At 28.6% G+C, this 26,287-nt stretch overlaps 2 protein-coding genes across 5 annotated transcripts in view; one reads left to right on the top strand and one right to left on the bottom strand.

The window, feature by feature from the left end:
* The window catches only part of VhaSFD (V-type proton ATPase subunit VhaSFD), a 34,951-nt gene extending 33,242 nt beyond the window's left edge, over positions 1–1,709 (top strand). For all 4 annotated transcript variants that reach the window (XM_071185193.2, XM_016069422.5, XM_016069421.5 and 1 more), the window contains one exon: positions 935–1,709. In XM_071185193.2, the coding sequence (XP_071041294.1) occupies positions 935–995 (61 nt within the window). In that variant the 3' untranslated portion in view covers positions 996–1,709. The remainder of the gene's footprint in view (positions 1–934) is intronic.
* Positions 1,710–5,425: 3,716 nt separating this feature from the next.
* LOC107452819 (chitin deacetylase 1) overlaps positions 5,426–26,287 on the bottom strand; it is a 33,307-nt gene continuing 12,445 nt past the window's right edge. Inside the window, exons 2-7 of the mRNA XM_016069409.4 lie at positions 15,417–15,653; positions 10,898–11,047; positions 9,174–9,495; positions 7,702–8,001; positions 7,424–7,608; positions 5,426–6,527 (exon numbers count right to left, since the gene is read on the bottom strand). Of these exons, the coding sequence (XP_015924895.1) occupies positions 6,175–6,527; positions 7,424–7,608; positions 7,702–8,001; positions 9,174–9,495; positions 10,898–11,047; positions 15,417–15,653 (1,547 nt within the window). The 3' untranslated portion in view covers positions 5,426–6,174. The remainder of the gene's footprint in view (positions 6,528–7,423; positions 7,609–7,701; positions 8,002–9,173; positions 9,496–10,897; positions 11,048–15,416; positions 15,654–26,287) is intronic.

The following is a 26,287-nucleotide window of genomic DNA, read 5'->3' as shown; positions in this document are numbered from 1 at the left end:
ATACGCAGTCTGATATTTGTAATCACTAGAGCCCGGATTTTGATGACCTGAAAAATCTCAATTAATGCCCTTAAAAAGTGTAAAAAATGCCCTTATGAACTGCAAAATATGCCCTTAAAAGTGCAAAAAATGCCCTTGAAATGCGAAAATTGCGCTAAAAATGCCTTATGACATGACTTAAATAGAAGTAAAAATATTGAACTAAAACAATGTTTTACTCTTCAAAATTATTATGAGTCGTTTCAAAAAATATAAAGCAATGCAATACTTGTTCTATGTTCATTAAAGTTCGACAAATATGTTTTATATCCAAAAATAACAAAAAGAGGAAAATATATTGACTCCGAAACATTTTCATTTTGTATAGAAACTTAAATGAATATAACAACTTCCATCTCATAATATTACTAAATATCAGAATTACAGTGGATTATGAAATTTTTTTTTTTAATATTTTGAAATGTAAACGAGCGTCTCTTGTCTGAAAGCAAATTTTTATACCAGGAGAAGCTTCTTTCAACGTCTACTGATGTTATTGGTGCGTACTTGAAAAGGACGGTCACACTTACTGACAATTCTTCTTCAATTTGAAAAGATGTTGCTTCACCTGTTAAAATCCTAGAAATTTTCTTCATTGTTTGGAAGCCAGTGTAATTATAAAAAATAATAAAAATTAGAAAAATGTAACGAAAAATTTAAAAAATGCTTTAAAATGCAAAATACGCCTCAAAATTTTAAAGAAAATGCCCTATAAATCTCAAAAAATGCTCTAAAGGACAAAGAATGTCCAAAAATGCAAAAAAATGCAAATGTCATCAAAATCCGGGCCTTAGTAATCACTATCTTGAACTCTTCTTATATAAATATTCAAACAACAGAATTATCTTGTATTAATGTCAATGTTGATTTATAATTATTTTTTAATAATTTTTAGGGAGTACTTAGGCCGACAACTGGAGAAACCTGAGAGTCAGTCTATACCTGCAAAGGGATAAAGTTTAAAGTTTAACGGAAACACTTAAGCTTTCATATGGTGACTTTCCTCATATAAAAGAAACAACTATGTCATATGTAGTCAAGATTCAGAAAGTGATTGTTTTATGGACTTTAAATGTTTATTCTCTGTGAAGGTGGTGAGTAATTGGCTGTAAGTTACATTCCAAAGCTAATTAGTATGATTGTAAGGCTGTTGCTAACTTTTTGGTGTGAAAATATTTATTTATCATTTTGTTCCTATTGTTAATAAATGTATTATTTATAAGGAAAATTAATTATTGATGTTCAGAAATTTGTTATGTGTGTTTCATCTGTTGTAATTATGTTTGAATCTTTTAAGTCTAATGTATTATCTTTTAAAATCATCAATATCTGTTTATTTTTTCAGTATAATTTTTTTTTTAAATTGTGAAAAAATAGAGTCCAATATTTTATTAATTAAATGTTTACATTTCAACAAAAATCTATTTATAAATTTTCCCCATATTGCACAAATGTTTAATAAAATGTTTTAATGAAATTATAATAATTTAAATCTAGTAATTTTGAATTTGGATAATTTATAATGTCTTATGAACAACAATTTGTTAACTGAATTGTTATTGGTAGGCTTCTTCTATTAATAGTGTACAATTTGTAAAAAAAGAAATGATCTTTTATTTTTGGCTGTTGTAGACATCTTTATTCAAGATAATAAAAATAAATTGGAAAATGTTCTCCTTGTCTGTTTTAATTAATTTTACAATTCATTTATGAAATCATATTCTATAGAAATGTAATATTTTGATGAAGTTCAGTAGTCTCATAAGCCCACTACAGCACCTGTAATTTGTCCATCCATCTGTTTATAATTTCAGAAAAAAGGAAAATCAAGTGGTAGGATCCAGTTTTTCCCCATTCATTTCGATATTGTTTAGGTTGTCATCAGCATAAAATTAACAAAAGCTGTAAAGGTATTGTTTTCCTTTAAATATTTTTGTATCCCTAATTTAAAGTTATTTTCCAGTACTGCTATTATTAGTGAAAATTATAAATTATGCTTGTGAACTCATCAAATTTGTTTGAACAATATAATGTTATAAGAATATAAATGTTATTTTAAAAAATGATAATTAGAAAAATCACTTCTGTTCACCAAGAGATCTAAATGTTTATAATACTAATAGATGGGTAATATTTGAACATGGGAAGTAGAGGCGCGAACAGAATTCCTTTTAGTACATATATGTTAAGTGAATAATCTTAACTTTAGTAGAAAAACTGTTGTCTGCCAAGAAAAAACAATTATTGCGAAGCAATCGTCGGGGTTGGTGAGCGGTAGTGAACAGGGGACTTAGCCCCTTAGTATGTATAAAAAAATAGATTACTTTTGTTTTGAAAAATATTTTTATCTTTATACTGAGTGTTATTGACGGAACTTATGTAAATAAAATTGGAATTGTTAAATCAGAATCTGCTTGAGCTTAAATTGCTTTTCTCGATATTTGGAGATGCTTGGTTAAATTAAAATTATTTTTTTAAAAAATGAACTAGGGGAAAACATTAATGTTGCTGTGAAAAATAGAGGTATGAATGGCTCCAAGAAAAAGTCAGAAATTTAGCAATTAGTGTAAAGAGATATGCAAAGTTTACCTGTTATTTTTTATTTGCTTGCTGTTAAAAATAAGTTAATGAAGTAAAGAAGAAAAGCATTTTCGAAAAAATAATCAAGTCATAAATATAATAAATGGACTATTCTCATGCTAAGTGAGCTATAATTTTCTGTTTAATAACAGATTGTGTTAATTGGTCAAAATATAAATTCAGTTTTGAAATTTTTTTAGAGCGGCACCTATGCTTATGTGTTATGTGTTCATTCATTTAATCAATTCTCATTGAATGTGTTTGTATCTATAAACACAGAATTGATTACTTATAAGTACTGAAGTTCAAGTTTATGTTCAATTGTTTATAGCAGGAAAAATTTTGAAAATCCCATCCACCTACCCACAAAAAAATGGTCTTGAAAAATCAAATTGATGTTAGTTAAATGAATTTGTTTTTATTAATCAACCTCTATTCTAAAAATTATTTCGACTAAACATTATTATTAGAAGAAGAAAGAAATGGTCCTATGTAGGTTTAAAATGATTGCAAAATTAATTATTTGACTTATGATTTAAAATTTGAAGAGTTATTTAAATTATAACTTTTATATATGTATAAAAGACCTGATAGCTTGTTATAATGCTGACCAAATTTCAAAAAATTGGTCTTTTCATTGTTATTTCACTTCCATTTTAAATATTGTAAATTGGTGAAACTTTCCAGATGATTTGCATGTGCATTGTCTGAGGCGTGAAAACAGACTGTTAAGAGAAATTTCTATGAAAATTGGTAAGTGCTATAAATGCGTGACCCTCATAATCTCTTGATATCCTCTCAGCAGATCAGAATCCATGTATTAATGTTCTTCTCTCAGATAATATCAAGGAAGAAAATCTTTATATTAACTAGTTTTTTATTTACATGAGAATTTTTTATTTTTAATATTTGTAAAAAGATTATTTTTTGGTTGATAAACACAAAGTTTTTAAAAGGTAATATATATAAGCATTTTTATTCAGTCTGGAATTGAACATCTCTAAAAATTTGAAATTATGTATGCTTTATTTTCACACGTTAGTGATGAGTAGAAACATATCGTACAGTACTTAAAATGTCATGTACCAAGCAAAGATGTGCAGTACTTCAAATGTCATGTTCCATGCAAAGATGTGCAGTACTTCAAATGTCATGCACCAAGCAAAGATGTGCAGTACTTCAAATGTCATGTACCAAAGATGTGCAGTACTTCAAATGTCATGTACCAAACAAAGATGTCTAGTACTTCAAATGTTATGTACCAACCAAAGATAGCTTCTGAAGTTATATTGCTCATTATTTTTTTCTTAGATGGAATTTTTCTGTAATTATTGTGGCTGCTTCTAAAGCAAAATCATTAAAATTCAGAACTGCCAACTCTCAGGCTTTTGGCCTGATTCTCAGGCTTTTGTGTCCAATCTCAAAACCTGAGGCTATTTATGAAATGAATGAATTGGAGGTCACAGGCACACTTTGTATATAACCCCAGATCAGCAATTTTGTAGTTAGAGTGTGTTTAGTTCATTGTTTAGTCCTTTTTTGAATCTTTTTTTTAAAGGAAATTAAATCTTTGTTAAACCCAAAAACTAAGTATAGCACTGTTTTTGACAAAGCAGGTACAGGTGATTTCCCTTTTAAGAGTGTTATCTTAATTCATGTTCAAATAGCTAACTTAAGAATTTTTTAATTCTTTCGGTGGGATTGATGCAAAGTTAGCAGCAAGAAAAGTAATGCATGCAGTTGTTGATTAAAATTAATGCTAGTGGTACTAGCCAATTTTTACAGTGTGAAGGATTATTCTGCCACAAAACAAAAATTTAAACTTAATTCGGTTCTTTCTTGTCAAAAAAGGCTTAGACGAATTTGTTAATTGGGAAATCAAACAAAAAGTTCAAAAAAAAAAGTTATATAAATTTTTAAAAAAATTCTATATTAGTCACTAAATTTGAGAGTTAAAAGAATTATTTAATTAAATTTAATGGCTGGGTTAGCCTGCTTAACAGAGTGCTGGACTCGTATTCTTGAGAATGGGAGTTTGAAACCAGCCGGCCGAAGTCTCCCCGTGTGATAAATGGTGGCTGATGCACGTTAAATTTGTCGTGTCACAAAATCCTCCATGTTTCCATAACAAATTATAATTCTGCGGGTACTGAATTGGAGATTGATCGTTCTCTAGTTCAGGTCAAAATTACGATCTGTGGATGAATGAATGGTCTATAAACCAGTGTGAATGCGACAGAAGTCAAATTCTTGGCCATAGATGGCGCCACTGGAAAGCAAGAACAATCGCACCTATTGCCTTACTGGTCTTTGACAACAACAACAAATAAATTTAATTTTAGGTATGTGTGAATAATTTTTTGTTTTTTTTGTTTTACTTATTGTACTGCGAGCTATGTTGCGGTCACCGAAAGTCTCAGGATTTTGAATTTCTGAAGATTTCTTTAAAACATAATTGGGACAAAATTTTAAAAAAAATTGGATAGATTAAAATTAGACTTTTCGTCACAGACTAGAATCTTAGAATAAATTAAGTCTAATTAATTTGAAAAGATATTTCTTCAAATAAAATTTTTTTTCTTCCTGCAAACATGAACTATCAGGTAGCTAAAAAAATAATGACAGCTATTAAAAACTAGCTTGTAACTGCTAATTCTTTAAAACAAATTTAAGAAAATATTTGTTAGAAGTGTTCGTCTCGAGAATTGATAAATCTTAAAAGCAAAAGGTATAATCATAAGATATTACTTCTGTGAGTTCATATGCATCACATGTAATGTAGGAAATTAAACAAGAAATATACAACTTCGTATGAAAATACAATTTATTTCAGTACAATAAAAGCCACAGCTTATTTACATGTTTAAAATTTAGGAACAGTTGTCAAATATGTACATGACTCATGCTATTTTTTTTTCTTAGAGATTTTTCTAATAAATATGTGGAATGAAAACATGATCATTAAGATCCTTTTATGACATGAAAAGCATACTTTACCCAAATATTTGTTAATGAGTGAAATTACACATTCAAATCCAAATTAAAAAAAAAAAAGAAAAATCAGAGCTGTGACTAATTGAGCTGAAAATTAATATAATGATCACAGCATCAGCGATAAAAAAAAATTATCACGATTTTTTTCGTCATAAAACACTAAAGTTTTACTTTAGTCTTCTAAAAAAGGTAATAAAACAAACATTGCTATTGCTCAGCTGCAAATGTTTATTTACAAGTTTGTGGTAAATGATGATTTATTTTGGCAGATTTATATCTAATTATGGCTATAACTATGAATGGTAAGTTATAACAAAATGTTTAAAATTAATGAAAAATACCCTCTAACTACTACTATGATAAGTACCAAATTTTAGCTGTAGATTTCAATGGAAAGGATGATGGTTAATTTTCACTATCATCCACTTCCATTTTTTTAGCCTAAGACAATTTTAGAGTGTATGATATATCGCCCTACAACCACATATTTAAGTGTAGGACATATCGGACAATTCCATTTTATGATAATGTCTCTGTCGTGTGTCTTGACTCAACACGTGCTCATTTCTTCTTGAAGGCGAAGTAATCACCAGTTGGATCTTCTATCCATGGATAGTTCTGTGGACATTCCATGCATGTGTGTAGGCGGATGGTTTCTCCTGGAAGCTCCCTAGTGGTCAAGGGACATGCGTTGGCGTGAGAGCAGAAGGCTTGACCTTTGACGTCGCACTTTTCTTTCCATGGTGCGAAATCTCGGATGGATGATAGCTCAGCAGGTGACTGCATCCATTGAAGAACTTGAGTCATGGTGACGAAGTAGACATCGTTCCTGCCTAAAATTTCGTCCATCCATTGGACGAGGGCATCTAAGTAATCCTGGTTGAGTCTCAACCATCCAGCATGGAAATAGAGACCTAAAATTATAAAGTTATGCGTTTACTATAAAGTATAAATTATTAAGTACCAACCACTAATGTTCAACTCACTAGCCTTGTTATTTTAAACCCAATCCAGAAACAAGGGAACTCCTGGATCAAGTATTGGGAGAAATTCGCCTTATTGCTGGGATCCGAACCCGGTTCACCTCATTGGAAGGCGAATACTCTATCCCCTTAGCCACCACGGCCCCGTGTCAGACTATCTAACAATATGGAAGGACTGAAGAGTATAGAATAGTTTCTTTTAAATGGCAGCTCTTGTATGTTTTTTTTTTCTATTTGCTAAAAATTAATATAACAGCTTTTAAAATGAAAAAAAAAATTTTTTTTTTTTAAAAATCGTATGTTATTCCTCGTTCATTTAGTTTAATATTTTTATTTCTTTCGTACATTTTCTAATTAGTTTGTAAATGACATTGTCTCTAGCTTACATGAGATGAAGAATTAAAAATCTTGCTTTTTGCGAGCAAATTAAGATTGTTGTTGTTGTTGTTCATTTACGTCGCACTAGAGCTGCACAATGGGCTATTGGCGACGGTCTGGGAAACATCCCTGAGGATGATCCGAAGACATGCCATCACAATTTTGATCCTCTGCGAAGGGGATGGCACCCCCGCTTCGGTAGCCAGACGACCAGCAAATTAAAAAGAGTTCAATTATTGAGAGTTGAGTTGTATTTTAAATGGATTGGGAATAGCATGAAAATTTAATTACCTGGATTCAACAAATCCATTGAGGGGAAAAAGGGGAATCTTATATTTTTAAAGACCTAAATGCCATGATTACTCTATGACCATATTTGACTAAATTAAGTCATTATCATTCAGTAGAGTTCAATATATTACCCTCGAAATTTTCTATATTTTTCTTACCTAAAGGTGCTCTGTTGGTTTTGTAATGCCTTTCAAAGTTGTGGTTTAAGAAATTATAAAACTGTTCTCCAGAAATGATATTGCTACAACTGTCAACCATGGCACAGCCAGCGAGTTCTTCGTCAAAGTTTGGATCATCTCTTCGATCTAATTCATTCATTACCATTTCCCACACAGCATGAGATCTATAAAACAATGTATGTGTAAATATATATTTAATAAGCAGTTACACTTGAATTAGGTTTTTTTTTCTTTTTGGAGTTGTTGAATAAACGCACCTGGTTGGGCAGTTTTGTCCGTTACCATGGCATTTGTGAGGCATTCTGAAGTACAAAGTGTAAGGCCAGAGGGGAGGATTGCTAAGAGGTGCAGTAAGGGTTGAATCGTATAAGAATGCCTGTTCCTCCATCATTGAGAATTGACTGTTTCCTCCGACTCTTAAGTATGGTGAACGTACACCCACAATGGAATTATCTGTAATGTTTCCAAAACGTTCCAGTATAAGCCTAACTCCAGCCATTTCTTTTGCCCATGTGTCTAAGCTGGCGTCAGTCCAGTATTTTTCAATGTTTCTATGTCTGTGAAAAAGTAGAAATATATTCGTTAAATATGCATACTAGTATTTTTTAAGAAAGTTGAAACTAGTTAAATTTGTCCTTTAACAGATGGTGATGATGGAGCAATCATGACAACTAAACTTTACTAATCAGAAACTATGTTGAAAAATTTCCGATTTATTGGTACTTTTTTACTTAAGACAATGAAGGTACGAATTGCATGATATGTGTTTTTTTCCCTCTTTCAATATATTTGAAAAATAAATTTTTTTTTTGATGATATATAACTATTTTTTGTACACAATTCATGAAGAGACAATGACTTTTATTTGTAATTAAATGAACGATAACTTCTTCTTAATCAAATACACCTGTTTTCCTACTCAAAGATAAGTTTTTCAAGAATGACATTCTATAAGGTTCTTTGTTAAATGTAACGTCGTAGGTTTTACTATTTTTATAAAGTTTTAGGTTTTGATATTTTTTTAAAGAAAAGTTTGTTTTGTGAAAAGCTTTTTGCTTCCGCTATATTTTATAACGTGTTTCTAAACTCACTAATTCCTTCTTACTGTAAGTTTTTAAATTGCACTAGTATAGTGAGTGCATATGCTCTATTGTCTTCAGATAAGCAAAAAAGACAATACTTTAAAAAAAAGTGGATTTAAAAAAATTGAATTAAATTAATCCAGACAGCAGTAACATTGAATAAGGACATGCACCGCAACTAAATAGCGAAATCATTCCAAAAACATATTTTAGTTGGAAGAATAATCTAGGTTTATTTCTAATGCTAGAAAAAAATTCATAATATTGCTTTTATAATAAATTCACGAAAAAAAATTAAGTTACATAAACTTTAGAAAACTTGGTGCATAATCATGTCTTGCTTTAAATAATCGAACTACAAATAAAGTCGTAGTCGATACATTTCGCATAGATAAGTTAAACGTACTACTGTAATGTGTTGCATTAATATTCTGTAAGTTTACTGCAATCTTTAACTAAGTTGAATCATGTTTCAGCTAAGGTGGAGTCATAGGTGTTGTATGAATAGCTTATACAACCTTACCAAAAGTTGCTGAAAATTAGCTCGTTACTATGTTTCATGAACCAGTAATTTGCCACGTAAGGTTTACTACGAGCAGCTTAAAAATTTATAAATCGCTGATAGAAACTAAATTAAGGTAACTCACGTGATGGAATGTGCAGCAATTTCGTGACCTTTTCTGTGCAACTCTTGTACGGCAGAATAATTGGTGTATTTGTGAGAAACGAAGAAAGTACCCTTGGCGGAACAACCATTTGGATTGTTTCTGCCATCTTTGAAGATTCTTTCGTACACAATAATGTTATTATTGTTGACGGCATCGTCGAAGGTAATGGTAATCATTTGTGGCACTGTGTTGGGTTCCAGTCTTCCTGGGATCTGTGTTCCATCTGGGGAGCAATAACAATCTGGGAGGGCACATTGGCTTGGGTCACATGGAGGAGCCCTGTTAGGATCCCGGTCAACAGCTGTAAAAAAATATAATCCATACATGAAAATTTTGGCTATTGATTTAGTTTAAACTAAAATTTCAGTCTGAAGTACACAGATTTTTAACTAAATTGACATTGAACACTGGAGTATATGAATTCGATTATTGGAATAGCGTAAAAAATGTGAAAAAAAACTTGGTCATTATCTATAAAAACAGAGCTGTGTTTCAAAAGTATCAATTTTTTTATTTATTATTTTTTGTAAAGGCACGTTTTTTTAAAAAAAAATCTTCCTTTTAAATCGTTACTTGATTATTGTGTAACTATGTCCTGAATATGCAGTATAATTTTCATTGCTAGAAAAATATTTTGAGAGGAACAGACGGATAAATCTGCATAAAAAAAGTAAATAAATGACATGAAAATTAAATTTTAAGAAATATTTTCAATAAAGGTAAAGCAATGACTCCAGAGTTTCAGAAAATTTTAAAGCTGATTTATTAAAAAAATTTATAGTATTATTCATTAGTTACGCTTTTGATATAAAAAAAAAATTCCAATTAATAAATTTCCAACTAATAAGATTTTTTTTAAACAAAAATGGGTTTTTCATTTCGAATTTTTTGTTTTCAAACATCAATTTACAAAAGAAAAAAAATTGCTGATAATTCTACAAATTTATCTAAAGCAATATGAGAAATTAAAAGTTTCTTGCAAGCTCAGTTTACAAATCTGAACTTGAACTCTGTACCTAGGATTATTGAACTGAACTTTGTTCAGCAAAATACATAATCCACATTTTGAAGCATTAAGTTCCAATACACGGCAGCAGATATTAGAATTTTCCATTCCATAATGTATTTATATAAACATGGGGTGTCCAGAATGTTTCAATGTCCCTCATTTTATTATCTCAATCCACCCGAATACTAAATTATATATTTTTTTTTCGTTCACTGCATGATAAGCTAGTAAGCAATAATGCAAGTTAGCAAAACATTATGTGGTTCACAAAACTTTAAGTTTTTAACCAACTCTAGCGTTGTTAAAGGTAGAGCACCGCTGGCAAACTTTTTTATTGTAACAAAGAGTCTTAGTTTGCAGAAGTCGTGTCATATTTTATTCCAATTTCAGCAACTATTTGCCAAACTATTAGAAACTTTTTTCATCCAATTCAAGATCTAAACAGAATACTTGGGGCTCATAAAGATTTTTTAAATTGCTTTAGCGAAGTTAACCCTTTGCTTTTTTAAATTGCTTTAGCGAAGTTAACCCTTTGCTTACTGTGTTCCGTGTTGTACCATCAAATGAGGTCCATATGTTGTTCCACCGTAAGCAACAGGTTAAAGGTTATGCACCAAAGTATGCATAAATTGTAGCAGAGAGATCTAGTTTGCAAATGTCATGAGATTTTTTTCTCTATAATAACTATACTTACTGCAAGCGTTTTCATCCGATCCATCACTGCAGTCTGGTAATCCATTACAGAATAATTCCCTTTCAATGCAATCTCCATTACCGCAGGCAAGTTTTCCAGTTTCACATAGTGGTTCATCAGTTGCTAGAAGAGGTGTTGCCAAGCGAGGTTCTGAAATAAAGAAATGAAAATTATGACATTGCTATTTGATGACGCTAATGTTTGAAACGTTCCTTTTAACTAAGACGGTTGTTATTCTAATTCATTTACGTCGCACTAGAGCTGCACAATGGGCTATGGGCGATGATCTGGGAAACATCCCTGAGGATGATCCGAAGATATGCCTTCCCAATTTTGATCCTCTGTAGAGGGGATGGCACCCCCGCTTCGGTAGCCCGACGACCTGCACGCAAAGTCTAGCGCTTTACGGTAGAACAGTTTAACGAGGACCAATACCGCACACCCTCGGTCCCTACGCAGACTGATTCAAGTGGTCACCCGCCCGCACACTGACCGCAGCCAGTGATGCTTGACTTCGGTGATCTGCTGGGAACCGTGTCTTAACGATCAGTCCACTAACTAAGACGGAATTGCATGAAACTAAAAATTGACAAGACATATCTGCTTCACGTTTTTCTAAACTGAAGTGGAATGCTAAAATGGAAAATATTATTATTTCTACTACCATTACTATTTAACAGTTTTTTTTCTCCAAAATATATTGTATAGATTTTATTTTTAAAACAAAAGTTTCATAGTACGTTAAATCATAATATAATGAAAAAAAGAAATAATAAAGAGGAAGGACGAAAAAAAAAAAGAAGGAGGTGAGATATAACCCAAATATGAGTCTACCATATAAACCAGAAATCTGGTTTGAACTAGCATCTAATCCTAAAATGTGGTCTACCATCTAAACATAAAATGTGTTTTAACATCTAACCCAAAAATGTAAACTAGCGTCTAACTTAAAAACGCGCTCTAAGATTTAACTTAAAAATGCGGTCTACCATCTATCCTAAAAATGTAAACTAGCGTCTAACCCAAAAACGTGGTTCATGTAACTAAAAAATGTAAATTTGTGTCTAATCCAAAAACAATGTCTAATTCAAAAATGTGGTCCAGCATCTGAATCAAAAATGTGGTCTAGCAATTAACAACAAAAAAAAGCGACCTAGCATTTAACCCAAAAATGTAGTTTTAGATTCATCCCAAAAATGTGGTCTAGAATCTTGCGAACGTTTTTTAAAAGTAATTGTGTTTTTTTTCTTTTTAATTTTTAATTCTTTCTGTGCATACAACTATTGTTACGCGCTATAACTACGCATACAAACATAAATTGACTAATGATTTTTTTTCAAAGAAAGGCAAAAAATTTTTTTTATTATTTTTAAAAAGTTATATATTTACGCAAAAAAAAAAGTTTATGAACAATAATTTTTAGTTTGATCTATGACCCACGTAATCTAAACATTTTTGAAAATAATTGCAAAACTCGTTCATCAAAGTCATTTGTGATCAAAATAACTTAGAAAGATTTAAATTTTTCTACCTCATTTAAAAATAAGATTTTTTAAGTATCAAAATACAAAATTTGAGCAGAATCTATCAAATTCAAGAATAAAAATTGAATAAAAAACCTAAAATTAAAAATAAGTAGTTAAAGTTTTAAAATATGACATATTTTAATTTTATTACTCTGATTTTATTACCAATTTTGTTAAAAAATTGTATTTTGTCATAAAAACTTTCGAAAATCTTTTTAGCTTTTCTTTTTAATTTTGTATAACTTTGCTAGAGTATTTTTTTTTTTTTTGAATTTTGTATTTTTAAGTCTATATTTGATAAAAAAAATAATGAATTCAAAAATTAAATTTTGCATGAAATAATTTTTGCATAAACTAGTTTTGCGAGTTTTTTTAATTGTGTCCAAATTTTTTTTAATTCGTCCAAATAGTTCTGGAGATATGTTGAATTTCGCAAAAAGTAAAGTTATTGTTAAGGTGATCAGACTATATTGGGCAATATTTTTTACCCCCATTACACTTATTATTACACCCCTATTACACTAATTTTTTTTATTATTACAGCTGCCTCTTAAGAATCAAGAATCCGAATCCACGAAAAAAGCATGTTTATTCAGAGAAAGTTCATTTTTGTGACTTTCGTAACTTATTAAAACATCTGCTCAAATTAATCAGCATAATTTAAATTAGATCCCCAAATTATTAAAATCGCATTTTAGTACCGGAATCAAAATCAAAAGATATTTCGGTGTTTTTTTCTTTATTTTGCTCATTGTACACCTGTTTATTGCTTTATTTGACTTCATTAAAATTTATGAAATGAACGTTAAAATATACGTAATTTAATGCACTATTAATATTATAAATAATTTTTGTTTTTATTAATTAAAAATTCATAAACCTTTTTTAAAAGAAGAAAAAAAAACAGAAAATGATATGTTTTTCTAACTTCTTACTAAGAACTTGAAAATAAATAAATAAAATTTTTTTTTGAGATCTCCGCCCTGAAAATTGGCTTATTAAAATATTCAAGCAGGAATTTGAAAGTAATAAAACAAATTTAAAAAAAAGCAGATCATTAATATTTTGCAGTTTTTTTTTTTATAACGAAAGTATGTTTTGCCGGCAGCTACCTAAACCATGAGCTACTAGCATCAATTATTTAAATTGGATGCTCTCAGCTGAATGACGACTATTCGTTTTACTTTTTTACGCTTGCGGGTTTATTTCGTTTATTTAATTCTCATTTTGTTTCTTTTTATGCAATGAAGCGTTTAAAACTCACTTTTTCTAGAAAATTCTTTCTATGATATATGACATGAATACTAAATGTATTTTATCGTCTAGGAATGCAGACATCATAATTATTTTTATTTATTGAAGCAATATGATTATAGTTTTAAAGTTATTATTATTATTATAACTGGAAAGTAAAGGAGATCACTAACTTTTCCCATTATTAAGCACGAATTTCTCATCATTGTCTTTTGTGCATGCAATTTTTCGCTCACAAAAATGAAAAACAACACATAATTTAATCGATATAGAGTCAATTTTCTGGCATTTTAACTGTAGATTTAGGTATAATGATAAAAAGATATAGGTCATACGAAATTGGGATTTCTGTTCATGTAAATTAATGCCGTCCTATATTGAAATTTTAATATAGCGATCCATCGTCAGGAAATATCAATATATCGTGATATTTATTCAATTTGGTCAACAATGGTCATAATTTTCGTTACCGAAATGATATTTATCAACTCTTACTATAATATTGTTTCCGACGATCTTCGTAATCAAAAATGTTACTTACAATATTATCGTTTTCGATACTTATTGCTGTCATATGTGATCGCAATATTATCGTTGTCGGCAATTACAATAGATTCTATATCGGTTGTAAACATTTATATTGAGAAAATAATTTTTGAAATGTTATTATCATTGTGCTTAAAAATTATCGACATAGCACAGTACATTTCGCAGTTCTATTGTTAATGTTTCTAATTTGATTTTCTACAATTTCGTAAAAACATTTGTATTTTATTTCGGAAGTTTAATTGCACTATAAGTTAGTTTTAAACGGAGAACTTTTTTCCATGAAGATAATTTCTAAAGTAATATTTGAGAAAAAACTGCTTTAATTTTTTTTACAGTACTATATGCTATAATGTAATTCGAAAAAGAGCGATAGTATTTTTTTTTGCATTTTATGGGCAATTAATTTTTAATCAACTCAATACTAATTAATTTTACAATAATATTTTGCATTTTAACATTAAATATCTTTAAAATTAACTGAAAAATTACTAAAAGGAAGAAAAAAAAAACAAATCCGGGGTGAAATTTTTTTGTTTCATTTGAATAAATTGAAAGAGGTAGTACAATTTCGGCATGTAATGCAATGCATTGCAACCCCTTCCCCCCCCAAAAAACAAAATCTAAAATTACGTAAGACTTGCAATAAAATAAAAAATTCTGGCAATTGAAGATTTTAGTGAAAGAAGGTTTCAACTGGGTAAGTTTTCTTTGTAAAAGTTCTTATTTCAGTCGTGTTTATTTATATAACATTGATTTATTTTGAAAATCTTTGAATTTCGGATATATCTGTGAATATACAGTACTAAGTGGCATTTTCTAAGTATTTTGGAGTGGAAGAAGGTCTAAAGCAGATTTGGCAACAAACAATCTACAAGAATTTCATCATTTTTTGAGAAGACCATAATTTTCTGCTCATTGGACAGAAAATTAAAAGCGCCTCGAGAGTGAACGTCGTGACTCCAAACTCAAATGAGTGTTACTCCATTTCATCAAACTCCATTTTAACTCAAATGAGTGTTAGGGATTTTTTGATTCCTCCAAATGAAATGCTTGGGGATAAAAAAATAACAGCAATACCGACCCTATTTTCAATGCATGGACTTCAAAGTTAATTTATTCAAATTCACTAAAAGTTCTAATCCTAATTTTAAAATAGTATATATGAATATATGGCTTTTTTTTTTACTTACTTTCTAACTGTTCGCAATTTTTGACATTATTCTTCCAGTCGCAAGTCTGCTTTTCGATGTCAAAAGCAAGACCAGAAGGACACCTAAGAGCTAGGAGACCCTGGACAGAGCACCTGACTACGTCTCGGCAGTCATCGTCAGCTGTCAGACGAAAATATTCACTGGGTGATCTCTCTTTGCACAACTCTGCGTCGTTTTGACCATCCACTTGTCTCTTAACAATTGATATTGAGAGAACTGCAAGAGATAAAATAATAATTAATTAACAATAATTAAAAATATTAATTAATAACTCCTTTCGCTGCCTGTCTAGGTGCCTGTCTGTTGGTGACTAGAGATTGAATTTATTTCGTAAAACTATTTTGTATAATATATTATTGACACGTGTCGGCAAGGGAAGTAAAGGTTAAAAAAAAAAATGCTTTTCTTGTTTCGATTGCAACTGACAGACCTAAACTAAGTGGCGGTTAGACAGACAGTTCTTTGGTTAGACAGACAGTATAAACAATATATTATATGGGTCAAGTGAAAATGTGAATGAAATAAAACTCATTTTTGATGGAGAATAAATGTGATTTTTCAAAAATAATTTTTCATTTAGTTCCAGGTAAGAAACACTAATTTATTGGAAATGGTGGTTTACAATAACATAGCGAATTTATTTGATTTTTATCGTGAGAATAGCAAAATATTAAAAGTAAAATAAAATATTTTACAATTGGAATCTATGACAAGCAATTATTATTATTATTATTTTACCCAAGGGAAATTGGCAGTGTTTGTCATATTAGCGAAACTTATAGCGTTATTTAACATGAAGTTGTTATTTTAAATGATAAAATCAATATTAATGGTTTTAAATAGTTTGGGGGGACCAAAGAGGCATAGCATTTTTGATTTTGCTAAATTTTGTTTTTGCTTTTGAAAAGAGAAAGAATGCACAGCACTCAAAACGGTCCTAAGTAAATAATGCTTTCAAATTTACGGATGGTATAGAATATGCTATATATAATTAACTATCGTTCAAAACAATTGGTAAAAACTTTATCTATTCAATAAGCACTTTTATTTAATTTCTTAGCCTGTTTGTTATACATTTTTTGTGGTTAAAAATTATTTTTTTTACTAAAATGTTCTACTTCTTTTCAACGCGTGAAATCACCCATTTCGCTTCCATGTCTTGTTTTACGAAGCAATAAATACTGATAACTTAAATATTTAAACGTTAAAAATTATTTTCAATAATTCAATAATTATATTAATAAATTATTTATGTATAATCTAAAATTACATATCCTATGGCAACAAATCCTTCATTCGGCAAGGAATGAGTTAAAGTAAGTTTTTAAATACTTTTTAAATCTGAAGATTATGGTATAGATATAAATTCAAAGAAGCATTATAATTCCGAAAATTTAATTATAATCCTGATAAAACATTGCAATGATTGTGTATAAGAATCGTTACCCATTTATTGCTCATCAATGCAATAACTCAAAATTTCTTTTATTTCTTCTCATTGTTTTGAGTTTTACTTAATTTTTTTTAGAAAAATGTTCACATATATTTTCATGACAAACTAGGTTTCACAAAAAATACATAAAATAAATAAAACTACGTAACAAAATTATCGGTTCTTGAAATAATATGGATGTTAGGGAAGCGTGGATATGGGGCTAGAGTAGACATCTTGAATAACTTTTTTATTTCTTGATCAAATTTCTTCTGTGAGATATCGTAGATTATTAACACTGAATGATACTTCAGCAGAAATTCGTAAAAGATGGTTTTTTATGGAACAAAAATAACTTTCGAATGTTCCATTTACCTTTTTAGTTACTTAATTCTGAATTTCAACAAAGGGTGATAATAGGTTATAAATAATATTATTTTTTACTTATTTATGATAACTTGAGATCTGTTTAATTTCAAATTTCAATTACCCAGCATTCAGCATAAATAACAAATTTCTTCGTGAAGGTGTAGTGCAGAGATGTTTATATCACTAGCCCCAGTTAACTTCCAACGGAAGAGACATGAATATATATATATATATATATATTTTTTTTTGAAAGTTAAACTATTATATAATTCTAGATATAAATGAGAACGCAGTTAGACGTCAATATTATTGTCAAAAAATACTTCTTGAGTTAGAGATCATCATATTAAGCGGAGTTTTTTTTTGTTGACAAACTTCTAAGACAATACCCACACAAAGTCTTTCTTTCCTGCCAAAAATATATTAGCTACTCGCATCTTAAATAAATAATTCGCAAAAGGAGATACATTAATTTTGTAAAATCTTGTGGTATTTTTTGCATGTCATTAAGGACACATGATATTTTTTTTTTTTACATCGCACTACCCTACAGTGAACTATTAATTATCAGAAATTTCTCAAGGTGCACAACTCCATAAAAGATGTTTAGTGAATTTAATTTCGAGGACATCGAATAATAAAAAATAAAAAAAAGACAATGATGTCAGCTTAGTTTTTTGTGCTGACACAAATGCAGAACTGGTTCTCGTAAAACGGGGAAAACGCGGGGACATTTCGGACGAGGAAAGCGAATTAATGAAAACAAAAGTGGGGTTAAACCCTCGAAAGTTATGTACTGAACGCCCTCCAAGAACCGATCAGATCTATGTCATACGTCAAGCATTGTCGTAAGCTGCTTCCTCAATTTCGTTTTTTAGACAAGAATTCGCCCTACGGCCCATGGGCGGATTAGGGCTTGACACTCAATTTCTCGCAGATACAGAGTGGATTTGGAATTTTTTAAGTTCTTTTTTTTTTAAACATTGCCCTATTTCAAGGTGGCTACGGCTTTCAATTTCATCTAGAAGAAATTCCATTTGACCATCGTTTTTTTCTTCTTCTAAATTTAGAGTTTATTGCATCTCTGTACGTGACTTCACTTTCAAATGGCAATTCGAAGAATTCCAACTCAAATGTGAGGCTTTGAATAGGTATTTAAGTTGCATAACATTGAAAGCAGGTAAAAAAATAAGAGAAAAATTTATGACATTTTGTTTCCTCCATACTACATTACTCTTGCTTAATTGAGATGATATGTCAAATCTCCATCAACATCCGGGACCAAATTTTTACTTGATAATGTATATGTTATTGTAAAAAACCTGAAGTCTGAAAATTTTCTACGTTTTGAATGTAAAACGTAGGGTTTACCAAAGTGGTTGGTAGCTCCTAGGTTTTACTACAAAGGCTTGATAATAAGACGAAATGGAATCATATTAAATCATACCTCAGACTTTTACTAAACTACTTTAGTAAAAGCTAGGTTTTACCACCGGTGAACCTAGGATTTGCAAGGTTTTGATATTTTACCGTAATATATATACATATTTGTTTTGTATAATAGAATGGCGTAAGAACTAGTAGTTTATTATTAATATTTTAAGAAATATGAAATAATGAAACATAAATATTTTCGGGTTTTAAAATTCGGTTTTGGCATGCAGAATTCTTATAAATAGTGTATAAATTATAGCAATTTTCATCTGATAAGGAAAAGAGAATTGAAAATGGAAGTGCTGCTTTCTAGGAAGGAAATTTTTGCATTTATATTTTCATAAAAAATACTTTAAAATTAGATTTTATATTTTTGTACAGTTTACAAATTATTGGTGCCAAAAGTTAGAAACCCACACGAAATTTCCTTCTGCAAAGTTTTGTTATATTTTATGATTTATCTTATTTTATTCTTATTTAACCATCTAATTTTTTCTTGATATACTTTTTTTCAAGAAAAAAAGAGAGAACATACTTAAAATTAGAAATCTATGCTGAATTTTTATCACTAAAGAATTAAAATGTGATAAATTCTTATTTTCTTCAATATATGCGATCTCAAGTAGTAAAGTTTGTAGGTTGGAAAAGCTTAAAATCTAATTTTGACTTACTTTTTTCTATATAAAATAATCTGGCACTTTTACTATACTTTAATATTTTGAGCTCATAGATTATAATTATCATAAAGATTAAAAAAACAGAAAGTAAGTTTCAACATAACCAAAATAAAGTATATTTTTTATTTCCATATTTCTATGAATTCAAGATGTTGGTCTTAACTTCTGAGTGTAGTCAACCTATCGTTCCAATGGGTTGTTCAAGAAGTAATTTCGTCTTTACCCAACCGAAAACAGGTAATTGTATTTTTTCATAAAGTTATGCTGCATCCTTATGCTGCATTGTTGTTATGTATTTTATCAGCGGATATAGTAGAGCTAAGTTGTGAAGAAGTTAGTTTGATCAAATATGAAAAATAATAGTGAAAAATGTTCAGAATTCTTAAAAAGAAATGATACCATGTTTTACAAAGATAATACAAGATCTCATACAGTTTGATGGTAACTCACCAAAAAGCCCTTAAAAATTGGTTAACATTTACTATACACTCTCTATGTTTCCCAGATCTGGTACTATTTGTTTGATCTTTGTTTGATCAAATAGGAAAAAATAATAGTGGAAAATGTTCAGAATTGATAAACAGAACTGATATGGTGTTTCATAAAGATAATACAGGATCTCATAACTCACCCAAAAGCTCTTAAAAATTAGGCAGCGTAAACTACTAGACCCTCCATATTTCTTAGATCTGGAAATATTTCTTTATTCTTTTTCCTGTTTTGCCCTCTAAATTAATTTTTAAATAGGTAAAGCTTAAACGTTGAGACCGACTTAGACTATTTTGTCAGCAAAGATAACTTTTATGAACGTGAAGTTATAAAATTTCTGGAAGAAGGTAAAAGAAATTTTGCCAAAATAGAGAATAAGAAGTCAAATATTTTCGCATCAGCCAACTGTGGGACAGGGGGAGTGGACTGCAAAATTTCGTGAATTGTCGCAATATGGTTAACATTAAACACATGCTGCCTTAATTTTCTAGATAAACTGATACTCATTTATCTAAAGCTGCATGGGCTTGGAGCCACTACCGGGAAACGAACCCCAGTTCTTCACTATGTCAGTTCAATACCCTAACTATTGAGCGAGAATATATGATTGAATAAAATATTTAAAAGCTATTTGAAAATCATCCTTCATTAGAAAAGAAAACAAATTACTTTCCAAACAACCCGATATTCAAATTTCTGTTGCTGATTGACAATGGCTTCAAATACAAGGTACAATATCATCAAGTAAATCCTAAAGCGTTGATAAAGCCTTTAAAAGTTTGTTCATTGAATTTCGGAAAGAATTTCGATATGTTTCTTACTTTCATCAACCAAAGCAATAAATTGACAAGGCGTATAATTTGTTTTGACGAATCCATAATTAATTAAGTTAAGAACGCCAAGGTATTTAAGTCAATTAGCCGCATAAATTTAAATGGTAATTAATAGTTTAGCTGAAAAAATTGTAAACATGTTAGAGTACGTGACCATAGAAGATATTGAACACATTATTGACACGAAAAATAATTGGGTCACTGGATCAGAATTTGTGAGCTTTATCAAAAAATGGTCTTCCGCATATTTTCAAAACTGGACATCTTGAAGCAACCGATTCGGTGTTTATCTTTTTTTCGTGCCCTCAAGTAACGTTGAAGAAAGTCCTCACTATCAGCTGTATTTTTGATTACTGAAATCGAGGCCGTTATTTTATCTTTCAATTTTAAAATACGGGTTTTAATAAAAAAAAAAAAAAAAGCTTTGGTGTAAAGTGAAAGGAAACAGGAAAGTCAATTCTTTGTTCTTACCTGTAAGTTCAGGTTTTCAACAACGCGTGATTTTGAGATCACGTTAAATTTTTTTTATTTAATGAGAGTGACTAGTTCTTAATGTTAAAGTTTAAGGATAGTTTCACAATAATTGTGATAAAATATTAGACAATTAACTAGTTAATATTTAGCACGTTCACGCCGGGTGTTGCGCCTGAAAGCTGGACGGAAAAGAGAAAATACTGGTAGAAGAACTATTTCAATATTAGATAATATTCGGGATGAGTTAATCTCTTCTCAACAATAACAATTCACTGTAAGGAAATTTATCACGGCGAAGAAGCAATTCAATACAAAAATTGCATCCGTTAAAAACAATTGGCAGTTATGGTTTTTTATTATTCCCGGAAAAGAACTAAAAAATGAAATTTATTTGTCACCAGTTTTTACTCCGGTGCGCCGCCCGATGAGACAATCTAGCATGACCCACCGGTGGGTCACCCCGGTGTGAACGTGTTAAAATAATTTGTAATCTCAAACGTGTATCAATATTATTTTTGCTGAGTGTTTAATTTATTTACATATTTTGTTCTGAAGTTGAGAATCAAAACAGAGATAATTATGCAAACGATTCTTAAAGTGGTACAAATTCATAATTTTTTTTTTAAATTTTTGATTTTTTTTATATATAAATCGTTTTCTAAATTATTCTTTTAACATTATTTTTATATTTTATCCAACATTAATCGTTTTCTAAATTCCAACTTTTGTTTTTACGCAGAAACACATACTGACTGGACAAATATTTTTTCAAACTTCATTCGGTGATTCAACTTTATTCCAACTTTATTAGTTAACTAGATGTAATTAAATTGCTAATTTAACTGACTTTAACATTGGTAATAACTCAACTGACCAACTGACATCTCTAACTAATTATAATTGTTTTTATAAAAAGACGTGAATTTAGATTTTTTAACAGCAGAAATCAGGTCGTAGGGCCTAAGGGATGTGGGATGTTCGAGTTTATACTATGTGCACTCTGAATTCTTTAGATTAAAGGAAGTATGAGAAGAAAGTAAAAAGTAATTGATTACAAATTGATAAATGCCTATTAATTTATTCATACATTATTATTATTAAAAATTAGACACTCGCTTCATTTACTTTTAAGCTAAAAAAATATCTATTTCAATGCAGAGAATATGATTCAAATGATTACATAGAACTTACAACGAATTAAATATAATTACATTATAAGAAAAACCGATAATTAAACAATAAGCTAATTTAAATCGTTATACAAAAAATTAAAGCATAAGGGAAATTTATTAGATATATAATGGTTATGGATGTTTATTAATAATTTTCGAATACTTTTCTATTCATATTAATGATGAAATTAATAACATGAATTGAAATTCATATTAATATTTTTAATTATTTATATTTATATCTATTTAATAAAAAATGATATACAAATACTCAGGTTTAGAGAAATTATTATTAAATAAATTATATATTAAGTAAATATTGATCAATCTGATACAAATAATATAACTAATAAGTATATTAAGAGGAGCCTTTTTGTGGTGTTTATTTAATGTTTGAACTTTTTAAATGAATTTAAGAAGTAATAGTTTGTTTTCATAAGACACTTTAATGCATTTAATTTTTTAATTTTGTATGAAACTTTTCAGTCTTACTAACTTCAAAATGTCTCTTTTTCAGTCAATATATGAGTGTTTTTAAAAAATCATCATTGAAAAAATGTATATAAATATAGTTTTGAAAAAACTTTACATGAAACTTGACATAGTCAAAATAACGCCTAATTCACGTTTGCAAGTTAGTTCTTGAAAAACTGATTTATCTGAGTGGATATCTCTAACTTTAAAAAAAGAAATTCTATTTATTGATCATATAAAATTATTAATTTAAACTTTATTGGTTAAGCTGTATCACGATTGATTTGGTTGGAATATTTAATATCTAAATCAAATTTTATTTAAAAATCAAATCAAATTAAATTTTATTACACTTACGATTGCTTCAATATTATTATTATTTTTCATTTTTTGACGATAAGCAGATTGTTGCATAAAAGAACAGGTTCTACAGTTTTTGTTTCGTTTTCTATTTCGATAAAGTTGAAACCTAATCATTTTGCTCGGCTACCATAGCAAATTTTTCCACAAATTTGTTATCTAAATTTTTATTTAATTTTTGATTTTTATGAAAAGTCGTTATTTTATTTATTTATTTTACTTAAATTACTAATTATATTGTAAATATAGCTTATAAACCGTTTAACAAATTAAAAATGGTAACTATAAGAATGTTTATAATAAAATGCTGCATAAAAAGGTATTATCAGTCTACTTTTGTAACTTATAAAGGAAAACATTTTTAGTCTTAATTCCTTAGTTTTGAATAAGGATCAAAATGAAGAGAGTTAAGGGAACGGAGAATAATATTAAAAAGATATAATAAATAAATATTACTGATTAATACAGTTGAATAAGGAATAAATAAATAATTTGCCAAGGATATCTAAAAAACATTTGTTTATTTAAAATCATAACATTTGATTTTTCTATCCATTAAAAAAGAAGGAAACTATAAAACAACAATTTTTTTAATGATAAATAGAGACTCTACGTTTTAACATTTTTAAGTAAATGTAAGCTATAAAAACTCGTTTTCCCTTCATAATAAACATAAACTTTGTTTCGCATCGTTTGCTGTCTAGAATCGTTTTCTTTTACAATTCTATGCAATCAAAATATTCTCTTGTTGATTTACAATGAACAGTTAAAATTATCGTTAAATATTTAGATAATCAAAAATCTATGAAGCCAAACTATATCATTTATATTATTTTAATATGTAACTTTCATGCATCCTTACTAAATAATAAATTTACTGATTGTATTTAAAACCGAAGATATTTTTTAGTATTATTTGTAAATTTAGATATCCACTCGTAATCACGCATTAGTTCATTACATTGAAGAAAAAATATTATTTAAATACTTCGTCAAATCAAACGATTTTTAATTTTTATCAAATAAAAATGTTCATATATCTGGCAAATTCTTAAATGTTAGTTTAGAATTTGAATGTCGTGTATATTAGAAGAAAGATTGCTTTTATTAATCTAAATTTTTACATTTAAAGCAATTAATTTAAACAAAATCACTTCACTTCTTCTTTTAATTAGATTCTTTATTTTGAACACGTATTATGAAATAAATTTGATTGGAGAAGTTCTAACGATGAAGTTCTACAGATGAGTCTTTGAAATGCATTAATTTCACCGGAATAATAAAAAAAACAGGTAAATTCTTTTATTTAAATATTAAATCCTATATCATGTCTTCAAATGTAATTTTTTCTTATTCTACTGCACTTACATATGGAATACATACTATCAATAAACCGAAGTAAATAATCCCTTTTGTGAGATAAATATTTATAACGTGAAAAATTATGATTTTTAAAGAATATTTTCTCGAGTTAAAAAAAACCCAGCAGAAACGTTATTAAATTTCAGAAGGTGATTGAATTTTGAACGGCTCAAAAATTTTTAAAAAATATATGAAAATATAGATAAATATATATATAGAAATATATATAAAAAGTTCTACAGATGAATCTTTGAAATGCATTAATTTCACTTAAATGATAAAAGATAGGTAAATTCTTTTATTTAAATATTAAATCGTATATTATGTCTTCAAATATGAGTTTCGCTTATCAACTGCATACCTATGTAGAACATACTATCAATAAATCTAATTAAATAATCCCTTTTGTGAGATAAATATTTATAGCATGAAAAATTATGATTCTTAAAGAATATTTTTCTTGAGTTAAAAAAAAAAAAACAACAGCGAAAACGATATTAAATTTCAAAATGTGATTGAGTTTTAAACGGCTCGATAATTTTTATGATATATTAAACGTTAGTTAGTTGGTGAAAAGTTGTTTCTTTTTGTTGACATTAAAGTAATTAAAATTAATTTCAGTAATTGAAAAAGAATCTTGCATGCATGTATTGCTCCAAATTTATCAATTAAAACACTGGAAGTGGCTTTGTATTTTAAATGATAAAAATTGATGAACGATAAAACTGATAATGAAAATGATAAAAACGGCAAAGGATATAATTGTACATTTAATTGTAGATCAATGTATATTTTATTTAATTGATGTATATTGTGTTTTTTTACCATGTTTTTATTGTTAATAATATTCTTGGCTAAAATGCACAAAGCAGCTTGAAATTGTTGACAGTTAAAATATTATTTTTTAACTGTGTCTTACTAGTTGTAATAAAAAAATGAAGGTAATACATACTAGTAGTCGTTTAATGATTAATTTATAAAATTTCGATTAAAAAGTTTAAGGAAAGCTTATGCTTTATGGAGAATAAAAAGAATATCAGAAATATCAGGCCTGTGAGATGAAATTTTCTCAAACATGAAGTATATTACATCTAAGCTGCTTCTTAAATAATAATTAAAAATATAAACATAGCAATGATAAATATAACTTATTTATATTTTAAATAAGATGTGTTCAAAATACTTAAATTTTGTAAAGAAAGACCTAAGATGCGTTAAAGGATGTTGATTTACTTTTAAGATACAGTTAATTAAAATATGCAAATTAACAACATTTGCACTATTTACGGAGTCGATAAATGATTAACCTTCAAAATTAGTAGAGGAACATTGAGCACAATCAAATAGTTTTCAGACAATGATTTTCTAAATTTATTTTTCTTAAACTTTAACCAAAAGATTAAAAGAATTTATAAACTGTTTTTCTTAAATTTTCATATTATCTATTTGGCATGTAGTTTAGACATTCCTGCTTATTTTACGTTGTCTTTATTCACTTAACTTATGTTTAATCACATTATATTAAAATTTGTATTATTTTATCAAAATTACTTATACCATACCCATTTCACTGAAATATAATTTGATTTTAAACATAATATGAGCTATATAGTAATATTATTATTTAAAGTTAATTTAAATTTGACTGATTTCTTACAGATTATATAAAAAAAAAGTGTTTGCCGATTCCCTGTAGTTTAAAATCTCATGACAACAATGTAGAAATATTATTTATTTGTTCAAATTTTCAGGTTTCGATGAAATTTACTTAAAC

This window comes from Parasteatoda tepidariorum, chromosome 5, assembly GCF_982258835.1.
Source record: "Parasteatoda tepidariorum strain Cologne lab strain chromosome 5, Ptep-v5.0, whole genome shotgun sequence".
In the NCBI taxonomy this organism is placed as follows: domain Eukaryota; kingdom Metazoa; phylum Arthropoda; class Arachnida; order Araneae; family Theridiidae; genus Parasteatoda; species Parasteatoda tepidariorum.
The sequence above is the reverse complement of the archived record's forward strand: the minus strand, read 5'-3'. Positions and strand labels throughout refer to the sequence as shown.